This window comes from Arvicanthis niloticus, chromosome 21 (genome assembly GCF_011762505.2).
Source record: "Arvicanthis niloticus isolate mArvNil1 chromosome 21, mArvNil1.pat.X, whole genome shotgun sequence".
Lineage (NCBI taxonomy): Eukaryota > Metazoa > Chordata > Mammalia > Rodentia > Muridae > Arvicanthis > Arvicanthis niloticus.
Genome location: NC_047678.1, coordinates 37,590,594 through 37,608,394, shown reverse-complemented (window position 1 = coordinate 37,608,394; position 17,801 = coordinate 37,590,594). Strand labels below are relative to the sequence as shown.

General features: G+C 43.0%; 1 protein-coding gene across 11 annotated transcripts in view; it reads left to right on the top strand.

Annotated features, from left to right (window-relative positions):
* The window catches only part of Rbms3 (RNA binding motif single stranded interacting protein 3), a 767,889-nt gene that overhangs the window by 92,527 nt on the left and 657,561 nt on the right, over window positions 1–17,801 (top strand). For 4 of the 11 annotated variants that reach the window (XM_034483706.2, XM_034483704.2, XM_034483708.2 and 1 more), the window contains exon 1: window positions 1,055–1,809. The exons of the other annotated variants lie outside the window; for them this stretch is intronic. In XM_034483706.2, coding sequence (XP_034339597.1) covers window positions 1,735–1,809 — 75 coding nt within the window. In that variant the 5' untranslated portion in view covers window positions 1,055–1,734. Of the gene's footprint in view, window positions 1–1,054; window positions 1,810–17,801 lie in introns of those variants that run through there. 11 annotated transcript variants of the gene reach the window in all.

Here is a 17,801-nt window from a genome sequence, read left to right as displayed (position 1 = left end):
CTGGCACAGCTAATTTTAGCCTCGCCGCCGCCTTGCAGAGAAACCCTTTAAGGAAATATATCTCCTCTGAAACAATCTGTATTATAATGTAGCAGTTGATCGATCTGTCAGAATATTATTACTGGTGGGGGGGGGAACTCTGACAAGTAATTATGAGTTTTTGTTCATTTTTTTTTGCAATACTTACAAAGACACGAAAGCAACGAGAAAGAGCAAGAGAGAGAGAGAGAGAGACAGAGAGAGAGAGAGAGAATGCTCCAATAAGCGAATAAATGTAAGGATCGCTTTGATTTTATTTTTAAGAGATGAATAAATCCACAAAACAATTATTTATGATAGTTAAGTCAACCCCCTTGTTGAGATGAGGCTTGGCTTCCCCACAGAGGTACCCCGCTGAGAATCCCCACTTTTTCCTCCTCTCTTGAACATTCTCCAAAACGTTGGTTTCATCTTCAGGTCCTGGGTTCATCTGGCTTTTAATGTGTTAACAGATTTTGAAAACGCCTTGAATACACTTTTTTCCCTACTTAACTAGAAAGGTTGGCACGTGTGTAAATACACATCACACACACACACACACACACACACACACACACACACACACACACACACTTCTCCTTCCCCCCATGTCCCCTCGCAGGGCAGGGTCTGTTTTGTTCAGCAATGCCATGCCTCACCTCTGGGAACTTGTCGATTGAAGAGGAGAAGGCAGCTTGGGAGCTTGGGAGCCCTGGTCGGAGCAGGGCAGGGAGGGCTGGGCCATGCCCCACCCAGGCACTTCACCGACAAGCTGGGGTTCGGTTCCACCCGCGGCTCGGCTGCAGACGCTGCTCACTGTGCTATTCCAGATAGCTAGCAGAGGGGTGGCAGCAGCCTCTTTATTTCTTTTTCTTCTTCTTTTTCTTCTTCTTTTTCCCCCCTTTGGAGGAAATACTGCAGCCTTCTGGACTGCGTGCCGGCTCCCTGGAGAGGCTCTCTCAGTTCCACCCACTGGCTGGAAGGAGGGGAAGTGAGTGAGAGGGGCAAGGCCAGCCGGAACACACCATGTCACTCTGGGAGCCAGACAGCAGCAACTAAGCCTGCACGGGTTTCTTTTTCTTTTCTTTATTTTTTCTTTTTTTCTTTTTCTTTTTTCCCCAGTTTTTTCCTTTCCTTTCTTTTTCTTTTTGTCCATTGTTTCTCTTTTTTTTTCTTTTTATTAAAATTTCCTTTTTCCACGGTGGGAAAGAGACACACGAGAGACCGAAAGCTGTACTGCAAGGATTCCGAGTTGTGCTAAAGGATTTTTTTTTTCTTTTTTTTTCTCCTCCTTCGCCTTTACAAGCGCCTGCGATTGACACCACTAGAGACAGGCTGGTTACAGAGCAAACTGCTTCATCCGGACTGGACCGACCGGGCAGCTAGGAGGAACCAGGCAGGCAAGAACTGGGAAAGCAGTCTGGGGGTTTCGCTACGGATCTCAACCCCCATCTGTTTTGGTTTTTGGGGTTTTTGTTTTCTTTTTCCTTTTCTCTTTTCTTTGGGTTCTTTTGTTGTGCTTTGCTTTGTTTTTTTGTTTTTTGGTTGTTTTAAATTCCGCACGGTGTTGGAACTAGTGAGTGCTGGAGTCTCAGAAGCCACAGCAGTCACCCAGACTGCCAGGGACAGTGGATTAAGAGAAAGAAGCTCGCCTGCCTGGGGCATCATACACCCTGTTATCCAGTTTCCTGCCTCGGAGATAAAGATCCCAGCTACATGGGCAAACGCCTGGATCAGCCACAAATGTACCCCCAGTACACGTACTACTGTCCTCAGTACCTCCAAACCAAGGTATGGCTGGACCCGCGGGCTTCAGAAGGCAGCGTGGTGCCTGGCGCTCCTCTGGAGCATGGCAATCGGACCCTTCCCTCACCCTAGCCCCCATCCCGTCTGCCGACCTCTTTCAAATTGCTAACAGTAGGGACCGAGTTAACAAGCCAGAAGAAGAAGGGATAGGAAGCCCCGGAGTGTAGCTTTCTCTTTAAAGACAGGGGACTTTCAATGGAGTGTTCTTTTGTTATTTAGCTGCAGAAATGCTGGTGAGATGGTTGAAGTCTTTTGCAGGTGAGCAGGGATTTTTAGAAAGGGGGGTCCCAACAGACATTCTCAGGGGCAGGAATATTGTTTTAGGAGCGTTTCTTCCGCGCTGTTCTTTGTGTGTGAATCTCAGAGACTTGGGTACCCCCCCTTCCTCCTTACAGAAAACACTCTGGGGTGGGGGCCACCTAAACTTTTCATGGCCTAGTGAAGCAGGAAAGAAAAGCGCCAGGAGGTTCCAGGCCACCCACCAAAGTCTTTCAGAGTTTGTTGAGAATGTTTTGTTTGTTTGTTTGTTTGTTTGTTTTGGACTGTATCTTGTGTGAAGGATGACTGCGATGCTGGGGGGGGGGGCTAAAAGAACTAGAAGCTTAGCACCCATGGTTTTTACTTTCAGACTGGCCCCCACCCCCACCCCGTCAGTTACCACTAGAAAGACTGGGTCTGAATTTTTAAAAAGGCATGGAATGTAACTGACAATAATTGGACTTGAATTGGTTAAAGACTTTGGGCTTTGTGTGAGCATGTCCTTAAGTGATCATTAGGGGCCCTGAGGCAAGCCCAGGAAACTGAGCAGGGGACAGTGCCCACCCTGAACTTTTATCCTGCAGTTAAGACATGAAAGAGGTGAGGTGAGAGATCCATGCTCCAATCTGTCAATTCGATTGGACTTGATTTGAGGACAGGGGGTGAGGGGGGGATACCATGTCGGATACTCTGACTTCATAATGAATTAACCAGACCCCTCCATCTTCTTAGTAACTCCACATGCCAGAGCAAGCAGGGCTCGGCTGAGCAGTATATGCTGTCACTGGGTTCTCTGGCTTGATCAGGGTTTGGTAATTCACGATACGGTTACCTCCCATTTACTCTGTCTTGTCAGACAATGCCCATTTGAGAACCAAACTGGACACCAGCTTCTCAGGATTGCTGGTGTTTCCTTTTCCATTTCTCCCCCTTTTTGATTGCACTATGCTATGTCCTACCCCTCCAAGGTCGACTCACTTTGCTTTCTGCCTTTGTGCCCACTAAGTTTGGGCAGCCGCTGCTGCTTAAATAGACCAGCCCTCCTGCCTGGTGCCCTGGGTATTAACTCTTTGGGCAACTTGGTAGACGACACTGCCTACTTTAAAGAAACGTTCAGGCGAGTTTTAAAAATAAAACAGATACCCACGGTTGTTTTCTCCGCAAAGAGACAAAAGCAATAAGCTCCAGGGTTGCCTGAAAAATATCAAACATTCCAAACCTTTTACTCATTTGGCTAAATTTTTCCAAATGTTTCCCCAAATCATTTGTACTGGTTCTGGTTTTTTCTAGTGCCATGTACGACCACAAGAGAAACTTTTGATTGAAGTTTGAGTGAAATAGTTGGGGTTTTTGTTTTGTTTTTTTCCCCCCCAGATTGCTTTTAATGTAGTATTACTAACAGGGAATCACGAATGCTCAGGAGAGTTAAAGATACAGGGTGCTGGGTGGGTGAGCCACTGTAGTAAAAGGAAGGATGAAGAGAAGAAGGGAAGGAGGGAGAGAAGGAGGGAGGGAAGGAAGGAGGGAGGGAAGGAAGGAGGGAGGAAGAGACAGAGACAGAGACAGAGACAGAAATGAGAGTGAGGAAAGACTGCAGTAGTGATTTGAAGTGTTTTGCCTGAAGAAAACTGAGAGGTTTCTCAAGTCTGTTTGGGGTCCCGTGAAGCATTAGTGCCCCATGAGCGTGACAGTGTCTCTGGGTCTTGTTACTTTCAAGCTAGCCAAAGCCATCAGCATGTGCAACATTTTTTAGAAAGTTAGCTCACTTAGGTGTCCTAAGCTGATATTTGGGTAATCAGATCAGGGCCAGGAGGGCATGAATGCAAAATCAGCTACTTGGGATAGCTCATCTTGATGGTTATGTTGTAGAATTTTAGCACGACAGCATAGTTGTCAAGGATTGTTTTGGTGCCTCTGGAATGACAGACATTAATGACATCTCAGGAAACTAGAGACGTGAAAGGTTGGATTCTGAAGAAGTACCGTGTGTGGTTCTATCTGAGCATGTGACAAGTTTCTGACAGACTTTATCCAATACAAGAAAGCCTTGTCTGGAGTATGGAGGGCAGTAGAACACAGTTTCTTCAGGACTTCTGCCTTTTTCCTACCTATTTCAGAACAGTATTCATAATCAGTTAAAAGGGAGGGTGTTACTTTTATATTTATTTGACGAGCCTGGATGAAATTCACGGAAATCCACTGTTCCAGCATTGATAGCTAGTTGCAGCTTAAGTATGCTGTCACAGCCAGTGGAAACCATGCTCACATATAAAGAATACTTATATTTGATCAAGATAGAATCCTATGGTTGATCAAAGTCACATCCCAGGGATATCAGACCTTCAAGAGTTGTTAAAAGTCAAGTGCTTTTCCTTCCCAATATACAAAAGGTGAGTGTGTTGGGGGTAGTGAAGGTGGGGTTTTCCTGGACATTTTAAAGAATCAAAAAACAGTATTTAGCATCATTTTTAGAAAACTTAAAGCAAACACAAACACCACCATCCCCACTTGGGGGGGGGGGCTCCTGCTTTGTACTTAAATAGTGAAATGTTGGACACAAGTTCTAATTGCTTGTGGGAAAACAACATGAAATTAGTATTCTAAAACTCGAGGCAGGAGCCTTCCACTTTCTCAGATGCACACTGTAGCTCAGGGATGGTGATATGTCCCACGTTCTTTCTTCTTGTTTCCCATTCTGTGAGAGCCTAACTTTCTACCTCGCTTTAATTAAACAAAATTAGACACTAGCTCTTTCTGTTTCATCTGTTAGAACAATTTTCCAGATGTTTCAAATGCTTTATAGGAGACAAAAGGCACATGTAGCCTAAATAATAGAATCATTGTTACATGGCATTAACTGCACACAATGTCATGTATTTAAATGACCCGGGTGCTTGGCCCTTGCCTGTGCTGTGTGACTGTGCTGATAGGTTGTGCTCATATCTCTAAGTATCCTCTCTCTCTCTTTTTCTGAATATATATATATATATATATATATATATATATATATATATATATTTTTTTTTTTTTTTTTTTTTCCTGGAGGAGACAATCTGAAGAAGGGGCATTGCTTTTGATCATGGTAGAATAAAAAAAAACCTACCGACATGTTGTAATACTTAAACAAGTGACATGGCCTGCTTTTTAAAAAGTTTTTCAAAGTAAGCTGCTGCTTGGATGGGTACAAAGACCAATCCGTAGCTTTAGAGAAGGGCAATCTGAAAACAGTACATTATCTTCCTGGCAAAATTCAAAATGGCACTGACTCTTGCAACCCCATGTTTTTCAAGTCTTCAGAAAAATCCACCTATTGGAGTCGGCTTTGGAAAGTCCAGGTACATTCTCCTGTGAATTTGAGACACATTGGGTAGGGATGCTTCTCAACAACAATGCACCAAACAGTCAATAAATCAGCCGCAAAGAGAAGCTAGGGAAGGGTGATACGCTTACTCACTGCTCGGTGAACTGATATTCCTGGGTACTGGGGTTGAGAAGTGGATATCTGTCTCTTATGTAATATTTGGAAAACTTTAGTCATGTTCCTCAAACATCAGAAAGAGACTCCAGCTGGTGCCTTCTTTCTTGCTTTTATATAGCCTTCCAGGCTCACAGGCTTCTCTACCAGCCCAGCAAACAGAACTGTGTTCCCCTTTCTGGCAAGTTTGTTTCCCCAGAACATCTCTTTAAAGGTTGAGACTAGTAGACCCTTCCTGGGTTCCTCTGGCTAGAGGCATTCATTCAGAGCAAAATCAGGAATGAGGGCGAGTCTCACCCACTGGATATTGACTTCACCTTCAACTACCACAGCAGCCCAGCCTGCTGCCTCCCACAGAGAGTCTAGCTTTGGTTATGTCATAGAGATGGGTTGTGCTGTAGAAAGAGCCTCTACAGGAGGAATGAAGAGTGGGGAAAGAAAAGGGGCTCCTAGACGGCAAAGGGACGTTCGAACTTGTGGACGTTCAGATTCTTCAAAAGCAAAATCACTCCTCACACAGTTGTCATGCAGGCACAGGAATGCAAGCTTCCAGGAGGGAGGGAGGAGGGAGGGAGGGAGGTTGGGATTTCTTCCTGCTTCCTGCCTGGGCTTTGCACTGATAGCTAGTCTTTGGTAACCTGCCAGTTGTTTGAAAACAGCCCTGAAAACTCTTAAGTTCTGTTTTCCTTTGTAAGCTTGAAACATACAAAACTGGTTTTCTATAGAAAACAAACAAACAAACAACCTTGCAACCATGGAATATTTAGCTACAATTCCAAATAATTTCCTTTGCTTAGGGGTGGGGACGAAGGGTAGCCCGGGAATGTGATAAATCTTGTTTGCCTTATTTTTAAGTGTGCAGAATTTTAATTTGTTTTAAGTAAGAGGAAAACAAAGAAACTAGCCACAAGGATTTACTCTGTGCGCTCAGTTCCTCACTCCTGCAGATCTTTAGGCTCGGTGGAGGTGGGTGCAGCCTGGTGCAGGTTTTGCTGTCTTGTCTAGATAATGTAGTTTTATCTCCTTAAAATGTCTTCTTCAACAGAGGTCGGATTGTTCAGCAACTTTTTATTTTTTATTTTTTATTGGACTCGGAGCTTAAAGGAAGCACCAGTTGGTCCTCCCTGGAGCACCTCTCTTTCATTTTCTCCCCATTTACAAAAGAAATAATTGAATTATGCAATAGAAGAACTTTTTACAGGAGAGAATAAGTTCTGTTCTGGAGCTGGGGACAGGGACACTTTTCAGGAAGGAACAAAAAAGGTGTGTGTGTGTGTGTGTGTGTGTGTGTGTGTGCAAGTTCATTCCAGGTCTTTTTGACTTCAGGAATTGTGGAAGGCTTCATTTTTATACTACTGTGATTTTTCACAAATCTCCTTTGATATTATTATCAATACTTTGGTGGAGAGAGGTTCATCCATGATGGTGCCCCTGTCGGATTTGAAGAACATTTATCTTTTCTCTGAAAAGAAACTTTCTGTTTATTTGTTCTCTTTCTTTCTTTCTTTCTTTCTTGCTTTCGTTCTTTCTTTCTTTCGTTCTTTTTTTGATGTCGAACTTTTTATTCAGAGTAAATGGTGGGTGTTTGTCCGCATTTGGCTTCAAGCACTAGATTGAAATTGTTTTGTAACAGTCTCTTGCACCACAGCTGTATGTGATTAACTAGTGTAATAGCCAAAGCATGTGAGAAAAGACGTTTTTATGCTATAGTTGTTGCAAAGCCACAGTGCAGATGGGCCTGAGAGAGAGCAACAGGAGTGGACCCGTGAGCTGCGCCGTGTCTTCAGGATGTGTGTTACTATTTTTTTTTGCAGTAGTGGGAAAACACTGAACTGTTTTGGCTCTGTGTGCTTGAAAAAAAATGTTTTCTGGAAACGGGAGCAAATAAATACTAACAATTGTTTTAAAAAAAATGCCTGTGTATACCCTAGTGTAGGAAGGACATTTACTTAGAGGACACACACCTACTTATTGGGGACGACAGACATGCAAAAGCAAATTCCGGAGTGACTCTCCAAACACAAATTCAAAGGCAAATTTCACATTCTTTCTTGATATTATGAATAATATTTTCATATCTTTCTTCTTAATTTTTTGGATACTTTAATCTTTGGAATTCTTGTCAGAAAACCTTCAGGGCATTTACCTCTAAAGAAAATGTTGGCGTATCATAAGGTTCAATACTTCAGAGATAACAAAATGCGAAAGAGTGTATTTGTTTTGAAAGATGATGGGAAATATGATGTATGGCTTTGCAGGACTATGGCATTCCCGTTGACGATGTTAAAAGTTAGAAAACAACACACAAGGCCACGTGCTTTGCCTCTGTTTCTGTCCTGATGGTGTTGTAGAGAAGAGTCTGGCTTCTGGGTTCTTTCTGGTATTTTGGGGTAATATTGGTTCCCTAAAGGTTATAGATTTGTAGGATTACAATACTAACCCACAAGGCTGGGAAGATGAGTCGGTGTCCAAGCCTGCCGCTCCATGTTCAGATCCCCAGAGTCCACGGAAAAGCTGGCTGCAGGACCAAGTGTCTGTAATCCCACTGTTCTAAGTTAGAGAAGTAAAGACAGCTAACTGTCCAGGAGCTTGCAGGCCAGCTAGCCTAACATATGCTGTGGCAAACAGACCCAGTCTTAAAAGAGGTAGAAGGTGAGGAGGGGTTCACAAGGTCGTTGTCCTCTGATGTCCGTAGTCACACCTACAGTCTCACACACTCACGCACAAATAATAATACTAAAAACAAACAATATATAATCATTAACACACAATAAAGTATGCTATATAAATGTAAGCTGTATGGTGAGTAATTGTTTTCAGGGCTCCTGGAAGTGTCTCTAGAATTGGCTATTTGGTTTCAGACTTTAGACTTTAGACATTCAAAAAAAGAAACAAAGAAACAAACACCAGGAGGCATCATGGTCAGAGGTGAGCTGACTTTGGCTTTCTTTTAAGTTTCCTTTCGGGTTGGATAGCAGCAGCCAATTTGTGCGGGAAGATTTTTTTTTTGTTTGTTTTCCATTCACGTTTATTACTCATTAAATACATACTGTTTGGAGTCAGATCTATGAATATAGCTTTGTGGGGTGATATTTCAGCCTCTCATACATACCAGTTATGAAGAGGATGGATGTAAATGAAATGGTTCTTTTTTTCATTGGGCAGCCTCTATTCTACCTGCTGGGGCACTGGTTTGTTGGCCAGTTTCATTCACTTTGACCCCTGCCCACTTTAACGTTTGGAAATCCTCTTTGTAGACAGCTGAGTCTTCTTGGGTGTTCTGCTGGCATTGGGAGGTGACTTGCATTTGATGCTTTTCATGAAGTTTTGTTTGGTTCTTTGATGCTTTTCACAGAGTAGTCAAATGCTGCTTTGCAGGGTATAGGAGTTTGACAAATATAGCTGTGCCCTTCACATCTGAATCCCAAACACTGAGAGGAACCCATCCATCACTCAGGAGTGGGTGGAGAGGGGTGGGACAAAATGACAGGCATCATTTAATCATCCCCATGGTGGCTGTTTTCTGTGGTGGTTAAAGCTCTCTCTTCTGAGTGGATTCAGTTAGTGTGTATCCAGGACTGGGCAGTGAGCATGCTGTCTTCTGCTCTGTAAGCTTCCGGTCCATAAGGTGGAGGAAGAGCAGCACCTGAGTATGGACTAGTTTGGGAAAAACGCTGAGCTGCCAGTGAAAACACTAAACACCCCTCATTCATGAATGGACGTGGATGCTAAAGTGAGTGCAGGAACAGCCATTGAGAGATGAAATTATATTTAGAATGGGCTTTGTATAATGTGCAAATTCCCAAGTCTAACAGGAGCTTTGGAAATGTGGACAAAATACTATAGTTGCTCAGAACATGATATGGGTGTGTGTGGGGGGGAGACAGTAATACCTCAAAGACATATCAACCTAGTGATTAACATTTGAGAATCCTCTCTGAAAACTGCTTTTCTTTTTCTTGCTGGAGACCATTCTTCTCTCCTCCCTCCCCAACTCCACTAAACTGAATCAATAAGATGAAATATCATAGAATGGCTGGCCCATTTTAAATAATTTGCCTTTTAATCTTTGGCAGTCATGTGTTGGTTTTATATGATTTAGCACATGGATTGTTACTTTTCTTTTTATGATTGCATGTTTGCATTCTGGGCAGGAGGGAGGGAACACAGCCATTAAGGGAAAGCCTTTGCTTCTATCCATGACCTAGCCTATCCTCCTGCTAGAGAATTAAGACCCTGCACTAGGGCTTGCAGGCAGGATGGCTCAGACGGTAGAAGGGCGATTCTACTCTTTGTTCTCTGGGTACCAGCAGTTCAGTCCAATAGCAAAGGGCAAACAGGAATCAGAAGCAGTGGCTCAAGCCAGCAGAAACCACAAGGCTCCACAGAATTGTTATCGCCGACGAAAGTGACAAGAATCAGCTAGAATAACACATAAAGTTCTTTGACATGTTTCTCTCTACACAGTGAAGACCAGTGCCAGCAAAGCATTGCAGGGTGTAAGCAAAGCCTGTCGAATACCAGGGATGTTTTGCATGGCGTTGCAATGCAAGATCAACCTCTCACTGTTTATGGGGTTCCATTTATACTCCTTCCAAACATCATGTGCCTTGTCAAGCATCTGCTCCAAAAAAAAGAAAAAAAAAAAAAACATCACATGCTCTCTCATGTGTCTGCTTCACCAAAACATCCTTTCTCAAGACACCTTCCAGAAAAGCAGCACATGGCACAACAGAGTTTCCAAAGAAACCAGACATTTCCACTTCAGGCCTTAGCTTCCATCCCCTGTGGCCTTTGGGCTTTCAAGAGATTTCTATTGGAAAATGTCACTGACAGTCTTTGGTTGAGTAAAGTGGACACACTGGGTTGACTTTTGTCAGCGAGAGACAGCTGCAAGGTCCAGGTCTTAGTGCCAAGTTCATTAAATTTATTTTTGCTTGTTGGAGTTGTCTGTCAGAGACAGAACTGAGTAGAACTGGGCTTCCTCAGGCTGACAGCTTGTAGTATAGGTAGGAGGCAAATAAATGCCATGATCATGTGGCTTTTGGGTAATATTTCTAGATTCTTCTCAGAGTAGCATCATGTGTCAGAATTGCTAGTTGCTCCTGTCCCAACAATTTCCATGGTTTCTGCACCTTGGGGGGAAGTTCTCTTGGCATGCAGAATCCATGTGCCTCCTAAAGAACATGTGTGTACATGTGTGTACATTTCAACCACACCCATCATTGCTTTCACAGAGCAGTCAAGGACCCCAGAGAGCCTGACTCTGTGCTGCTTCTGTGACACCAAAAAGACTGTTTCCTTCCGTTCTTTAGAGAGCTTCCTTTCGCTCTATTTTTTAAGCAAGAGGGAGTGGGTCTCGTTCTGTACCAATTCACAATCTTCCCTCCTCAGGCACCTATGGTGGATTGATGGGATTCTAGGTACATGTCATCTTGCCTATTCATTTTCAGCATCTTATCTCAATACTGTGTAATATCAACACCTCAAGCAAATGTGACCATCTCCTCCCATTTTAGTCAGGCAAAGCTTTTCTCCCTTCATCCTTTCTTTTCCCTTCTCTTTTTCTTTAATCGTTATTTCTCCCTCTTTTTTCTCTCCCCTTCTCTCCTCTCTTCCTTTCTTTTTTCTCCCCCCCTTTTCCCTTCCTTCCTTCCTTCCTTCCTTCCTTCCTTCCTTCCTTCCTTCCTTCCTTCCTTCCTTCCTGTCTTCCTTTCTTCTCTCTCTAGCTCTGTGACTATGCTCACATCTGTATATTTCACTTCTTCCCCTCCTTCTAGTGGGAAAGTTCTTCCACAATTACCCCATGTACATTACAGCTTCTTTTGTCATTGCTATGGCAGAACACCTAACAAAAGAAAAAGAAATATTTGCTTTAGCTCACAGTTAGCGAAGAGAGACAGCTCACCGTGACCAGGAAAGATGATGGGCCATGTCACAGTCAGGACCAAGAGAGAAGTCAGAAAGAGACAGGGTGAAGGTAGATTAGAAAGGCAAAAGTGGGCTCCCTGAGATGGCATAGACAGTGCGTATCTAGACAGTATCCATAGGGGAAAGAGAAAGGGGAAGCCCTAGGAGCCATATAGAATACCCAAGCCTGTGGCTAGTTGCATCTAAAGGGATAAAGCTGTCATCTTCCCTTTCTCGACAGTTTGCTGTTGTCTTTTCCTATAATTCAGTTGTTTGTTAGTGGCAGGGAATGAACCCAGAACCCGCCTAAATAATTGCTGACTGTCCCCATTTTAAAGGGACAACGAGTGGAGTCGAGCTATAAAACATCAAGGCCCACACACCAGTGCTTTATTTCTTCTGGTAACTCTCTGCCTCTTAGAAGTTCCATAAAGTTTTCCAACAGGGCCACCAGCTGGGGACCAAGTACTCAAATACATGAGTTCATGGGGGACCTTTCACTCTCAAACCTTGATTCTTAATTACTTATGTTATTTTTGTGTATAGTGTGTGTATCTGTGTGTGTATCTATCTGTGTGTGTATGTGTGTGTATGTGTGTGTGTATGTGTGTATGTGTGTATATGTGTGTGTGTATGTGTGTGTGTATGTGTGTGTATATGTGTGTGTGTGTCTGTGTGTCTGTGTTCATGAGTGCATGTATGTGGTGTTATACCAAGTAGCACAACTTTCAGAATTGAGTTCTCTCCTTCTACTCGGGGTTCCCCGTACTGAGCTCAGGTCTGCAGGCTTGGAGGGCAAGCACTTTTACCTGCTGACCCATCTGGTAGGCTCACAGCTGCTCTCCTAAACAGGGTCTTTAGCTACACGCAGAACTTCATTTGAAGGTTCAATGAATCATCTTTAAAAATCTCTTCCATATACAGAATACAAGCATACACTCCTAAAACAGTCACAGGCGTATTTTGGCACCTCTGACTTGTTCTGTAGCTATATAATGGCAGAAATGCAGAGGGGCAAGGCATTTCTAGGGAGTCACATATCTCCTTCCTTGGCTCATGGGTTGGATCTATTTCCTCAGGCCATGGTCAGATCTGTTCCCTCTGGCCATGGGTGGCTCGCAAAGACAGCTCTTACCAAATTGACAGGGACTGATATTTTTCAGTTTCTGTCACAAGAATTGTATCTTCTTGTGCTTTGAGACACACTGTCAGCATGTCACAAAAGCAATGTCTCTGCTTTCTTCCCTCTGTTACTCTCAATAACATCTTTTCAGGATCTTACTGATTGATTTGTTCTAATTAACCCCTAATGATTTCATAACACACATTTGTCCCGTGGAGAGCCGTGATCTTCAGAGCACTTTGTCATGTGGCTGCCAAACATGACAAGAGTGGAACATTTTGACAACTTTTCCTGAAGAAGTGGCTCATGGGAAACCAAGCGAAAGAGACCTGGGAAGTTAAGAGGGGAAGAACATCTTCCCCTCTTTTGTCTCCTCTAACTTTACTTGAAGCAGATGACCAGTTTTCTTTCCAACAACAATCAAGATGAGTTTCTTGGCAAGGAGAAGGGCATTTATGAGTAGGAGGCCATCTTTGGGGCAAAACCTAAACTAGGTGGAAGTAAAAAAGCTAAGGTTTTCGGTGTCTTGAGGGGAAAGCAGTCAAGTTTGTATGGACAGTTGATGATCTGTTTGAGAGGTTGGTAATGTCTGAGAGACAGAGAGAGACAAGAAACAGACAGACAGACAGACAGACAGACAGAGAAAGTCAGAGGCATTTCACCAGACATGGAATCTGCCAGGTAGGCCAGACTGGCTGGTCAGAGAGCCCCAGAGATCCACTTGAGTCTATCTGAGGCACAGGTGTTGTGAGCTCCCAGCTCCTTGGTCTGGCTTCTGGAGACTGAATCAGATCTTCATGTTTGTGAGACAAGTGCTTTGCACTTGATCCAACTCCCCAGACTTCTGCAAATGGCGCTTGCTGTTTGGATGGCCTCCTTTGCAGTTCACAAGGAGGACCTGTCTAAAAGTCTTCCTGGAACTTTTGTTTAGAAAAAAAGAATGTTTTCCAGAAGGAACCATTCAAATATTTAAAAAAAAAAAACCTCTCTGGGCAGTTCTGTGTGTAAATTAGTCATGCCAATCTGTATATGTTCAGTAGTATAATTATGAACAATTTTATTTTGTATAGAACAGATCTGGTTAGGAGAGACAAACAGTGGTGTAACACATGCAAACTGTAAGCTATGCAGAAGTGATGTTTAAAAACCATTAATGTGTCCTTAGACTCAATATCCAAGTCAATGGAGGGTCTCTAAGTAATGGTGTTCAATGGGCTCTTTTAGCCCAAGGATACCTTAAATGGGTGGAACCTGGGGAGAAGGTGTCCAGATCTCAATAAGTCCCAGAAAGGCTAGCAAGTAGTATTATTGTTTCTGTTCTTTCCTTTCTGCCATGGTTTCTGGACATACCTCTCCACCTGTGTTCATCTCAGGATGGTCATCACATGTGACCTCCCTTTTGTGTTCTGTCCTGTGTGTCCCTGACTTGCTTGATTGCTTTCCTCAGGCTAATTTTATGTATGTATGTATGTATGTATGTATGTATGTATGTATGATTCTCTATTTTAGCTTCTATTCCTCCATCCATTCCTCCCTCCCTTCATTTCTCTTATAATTAAGGTTTTGAGATGAATTTGTCTTCTTTGACTCTTTGCCTTTTGCTCTGAAAATATTTCTTATTTTTCCCTTTGAATTTTTGGGTCCTTCCTGTAGAATTTTTGTTAGTTGTTTGTGTGTCTTTCCCATTTTTTCCCCTCAAAGGTAGAATGAAATTGGTGTTTGAATTTCTTCTATTAGTGCTCAGTAGTACATTTGTCTCTGCTTTTTTGAACATGACTGGGCTATTTATGTCTTGATACATTTATGGTAGAGGGATACTCAGATTTATATCCTAGTTGGTCTCATGAACACTCTCTGAGCTTGGATCACAAGTATTTGAACATCTCTGTAGGATCTAATAGTCATTTAGTTAGATTTCAGAATGAATTAAACCATCTTGTTTCAGGTGTCTCATATGTCCCACAGACCTATCCTAATGGTACGGTAGTAGTTTTTCAGAATTTTGAAGAATGCAAAATTCTGTATGACATAAAATAACTTCCCTATATGATTAAGTAACTAAGAGGATATGAATGTGCACCTGAGCTGATGAGTCTACTGAGACACTCAGTGGGGAAGGCACTTGCCACCAAGCGTTACCTAAGTTCAATCCCTGGAACCTACATGGTGGACCCAGATAGTGAACTCCTGAGAACCTCCTCTCACTTCTACATGTATGCCAGGGCAGACTACAAAGACACAGATGTGCACACACACACAGTACATGTAAAGATGAAAGCAAACAATAAACATACATGTTCTAGAGAATTGAAAAGACCCCACACTTAGGAATACATGAGAACAGTGACCCAGAACACTATGGGATTATATGAAAACATGAATCTCAATCGAAACATGATTTTGAGTTGAACTCCTTTAGAATTTTCTACCCCAGGTAGAATCCCTTAGGTTTTGTGTGTAGTGTTTCTTTTTTATGTATCATATTTTTAATTACATTGCCATTGTTAACATGTATAGAAAATATAGTTTCTAGCTTCATAATTCCTGGACATTTAGGAAGGATTTCTACTACAAAATAATGCATTGCGCCATCCAAGCCTCCTCATGGGGAAGCCAATAATCTCTGAACACAGCACCAGGTCATTAGAGAACTCTCTGTATTAACCAATATTAATAGGGAGATATACTCTTCAATTGCATTATCACACCTCACCTCTTCCTCTTCTTCCCTCCCCTGCCCCTCCCTCTTTATCTCTCCTTCTCTCTCTTCTCTCCTTTCTTTCTCCCTCCTTCTCTCTGGCATCTCCTTCCTTATCCCAGTCTGGCCTGGAGCTCTGGATAACCTGGGCTGACCTTGAGTTCCTGTGATCCTTCTTCCTCTGCTTCCTGTGTGCTGAGATTCCAGGGCTGAGACAGCATGCTTGGCTCTTCAACAGTATTCTCTGAGTCCATGCAAATTCATCCTGAATCTGTAGGTGGTGCTTTCATGTCAAAGGGATTGTTTCCTAATGTTTCCCCAGTGAAGGATGCTTGACACATGCGCAGCAGGTCCTTAGTGTTTATGTTTCTTATTGTCTGCATCATGGCTCTTATTGTGTTTGCACCACGTTTTACAGACACATAGCTCATTGGTCAAGACAATTTTCCTGCCATTATTTGGTCAATATGGATTATGCTACATTATAAATAGCCAATTACTGAATATTAAGTTGATGAAATTCTGATCATTTTAGCTTCCTTTAAAGCACTGATGAACTGCTGTCTATGCAGCTGATTGGATTCCTGATAACCCAAGATTCTGTGGGTGGCATGACTGCTGCCTCTCTATGCTTAAACTCATGTGAAGTATATTCTGCTCCTTAAAAATATTTATTTGTGTGTGTGTGTGTCTTTGTATGTTTGCTCATATGTATGTACATGTTCCTGTTTGTGAGAATGTTTGCATTTATATGAAAGCCACAAATTGACCTCCAATACCTTGATCAATCTCTCTTCCCTTTATATTTGGAGACAAGGTCTCACTGAACCTGGAGCTCACTGATTGGCTAGAAAGGCTGGCCAGTGAGCTAGGGGAATCTGCTTGTTTCTATCAGCACCAGTTAGAATTACAGATGTTAGCCACCATGACCAGCTTTCTAGGTGGGTGCTGAGGATATGAACTTGGGTCCTCAGGCCATGTCCCATTCACTCACAGACTGAACCACCTCTCAACCCTGTTCCCCTCCATGAGGTGAGACAATGGTTGCCTTAAGTGAGCTTGGATTGAAAGGGAACCCTCACACTTGGCCAAAGAAGGTTGGGCCATTTTCTCTTGACACCCTCTTAGAGTCCAGCATGGGCTCTGGGTTCTCATTGCCACCATGAAGTCATCTCACAGCCCTTTACCAGGACTTCTCTCATCCTCGGGATAGATGTCCTCTGTCTGCTACCTTAGACACTAAATTGATGGGGGAATCAGGCAAGGACACTTTTAAGAAGCGCACCTCTTACAGACAAACATTCATATACATAAAATAAAAACAAATCTTTCTGAAAACTCACTTTTACAGAGAGGGACAGATGGTTCTGTGGGTAAAATGATTGATGCTAAAACATGAGGACCTGAGTTCAAATCCCCAGCTCCCATGCTATAAGCCAGACAGGGTGGCATGAGCCTGTAATAGCAAAGCTGTAGAGGTAAAGGCAAGAATTCCTGGGGCTTGTCGACTAGCCAGCTTACCCTGATCGGCCAGGCCCAGGTTCCAGTGAGACCTTTTTCAAAAACATCAGATGGACAGTTCCTGAGGAAGAACGCTGAGGCTGACCTCCAGCCTCCACCCACACATACAAATACTGGAACACACACATACACACAGATGCACACATGCACAGACACTCATGCACACATACACACACACACACACACACACACACACACACACACACACACACACATGCACACACACATGCACATACATATACCGAGAGGAGGGGGAGGGAGGAAATACAGAGACAGAGAGAAGAAGGAGAGAGAGAGGCAAGAACAAAAAAGAAGTCTGTACTGTACACTGTATATAAACTGAGTTTAAGAACAAACACATTAGCGAGGTCTGGATGGGTTTAATAACTGGACATTAAAATAGCCAGATTATTTGGGTAAAAAGTTACTGCTTGTGTTCATCTTGGAGGCCCAGTGTCTGGGTCTGCAACTTACTTTAGAGTTGTGACCCCCGGATTTCATTTCCTTGTTTATATTTCACATTCCTTCCATCCAAAGAATGTTTTGCATATCTGATAAGAATGTCTTTGGGGTCAGCATGAGACTAGCAGTCCTTTGTTTCCAAGTTTCACAAAGAATGCTAATACATTGATGTATGAGGAAGGTGAAATACAGGGTAAAAGTGGTTTTCTTCGGGAGACGATTATTGGCGATCACAGAGCAGGAAGGCAGCAGAAAGGCTGGGATCGACTTGATGCCTGGCCACAGTGCAGCAAGAGCCCTTCCGGTGGCTCAGATCAATGCTTTCCTTGAAATATATCTCCACTCTTCTGCGTGTCTCTGAGTACCCCGCTTTCCAGTCAGCACGACTAAGATCTTGCTTAGATCTGCTGTCTGCAATCCTCCTATTTCTTATGTGGAATCTTGGCCTTGTTGTTTCGTTTTGGAACACAGCTCAAGTTTCTCTCTCCGCCCTTTATAGCAAATTCACCCTGCAGTCTAAAAATGAATAT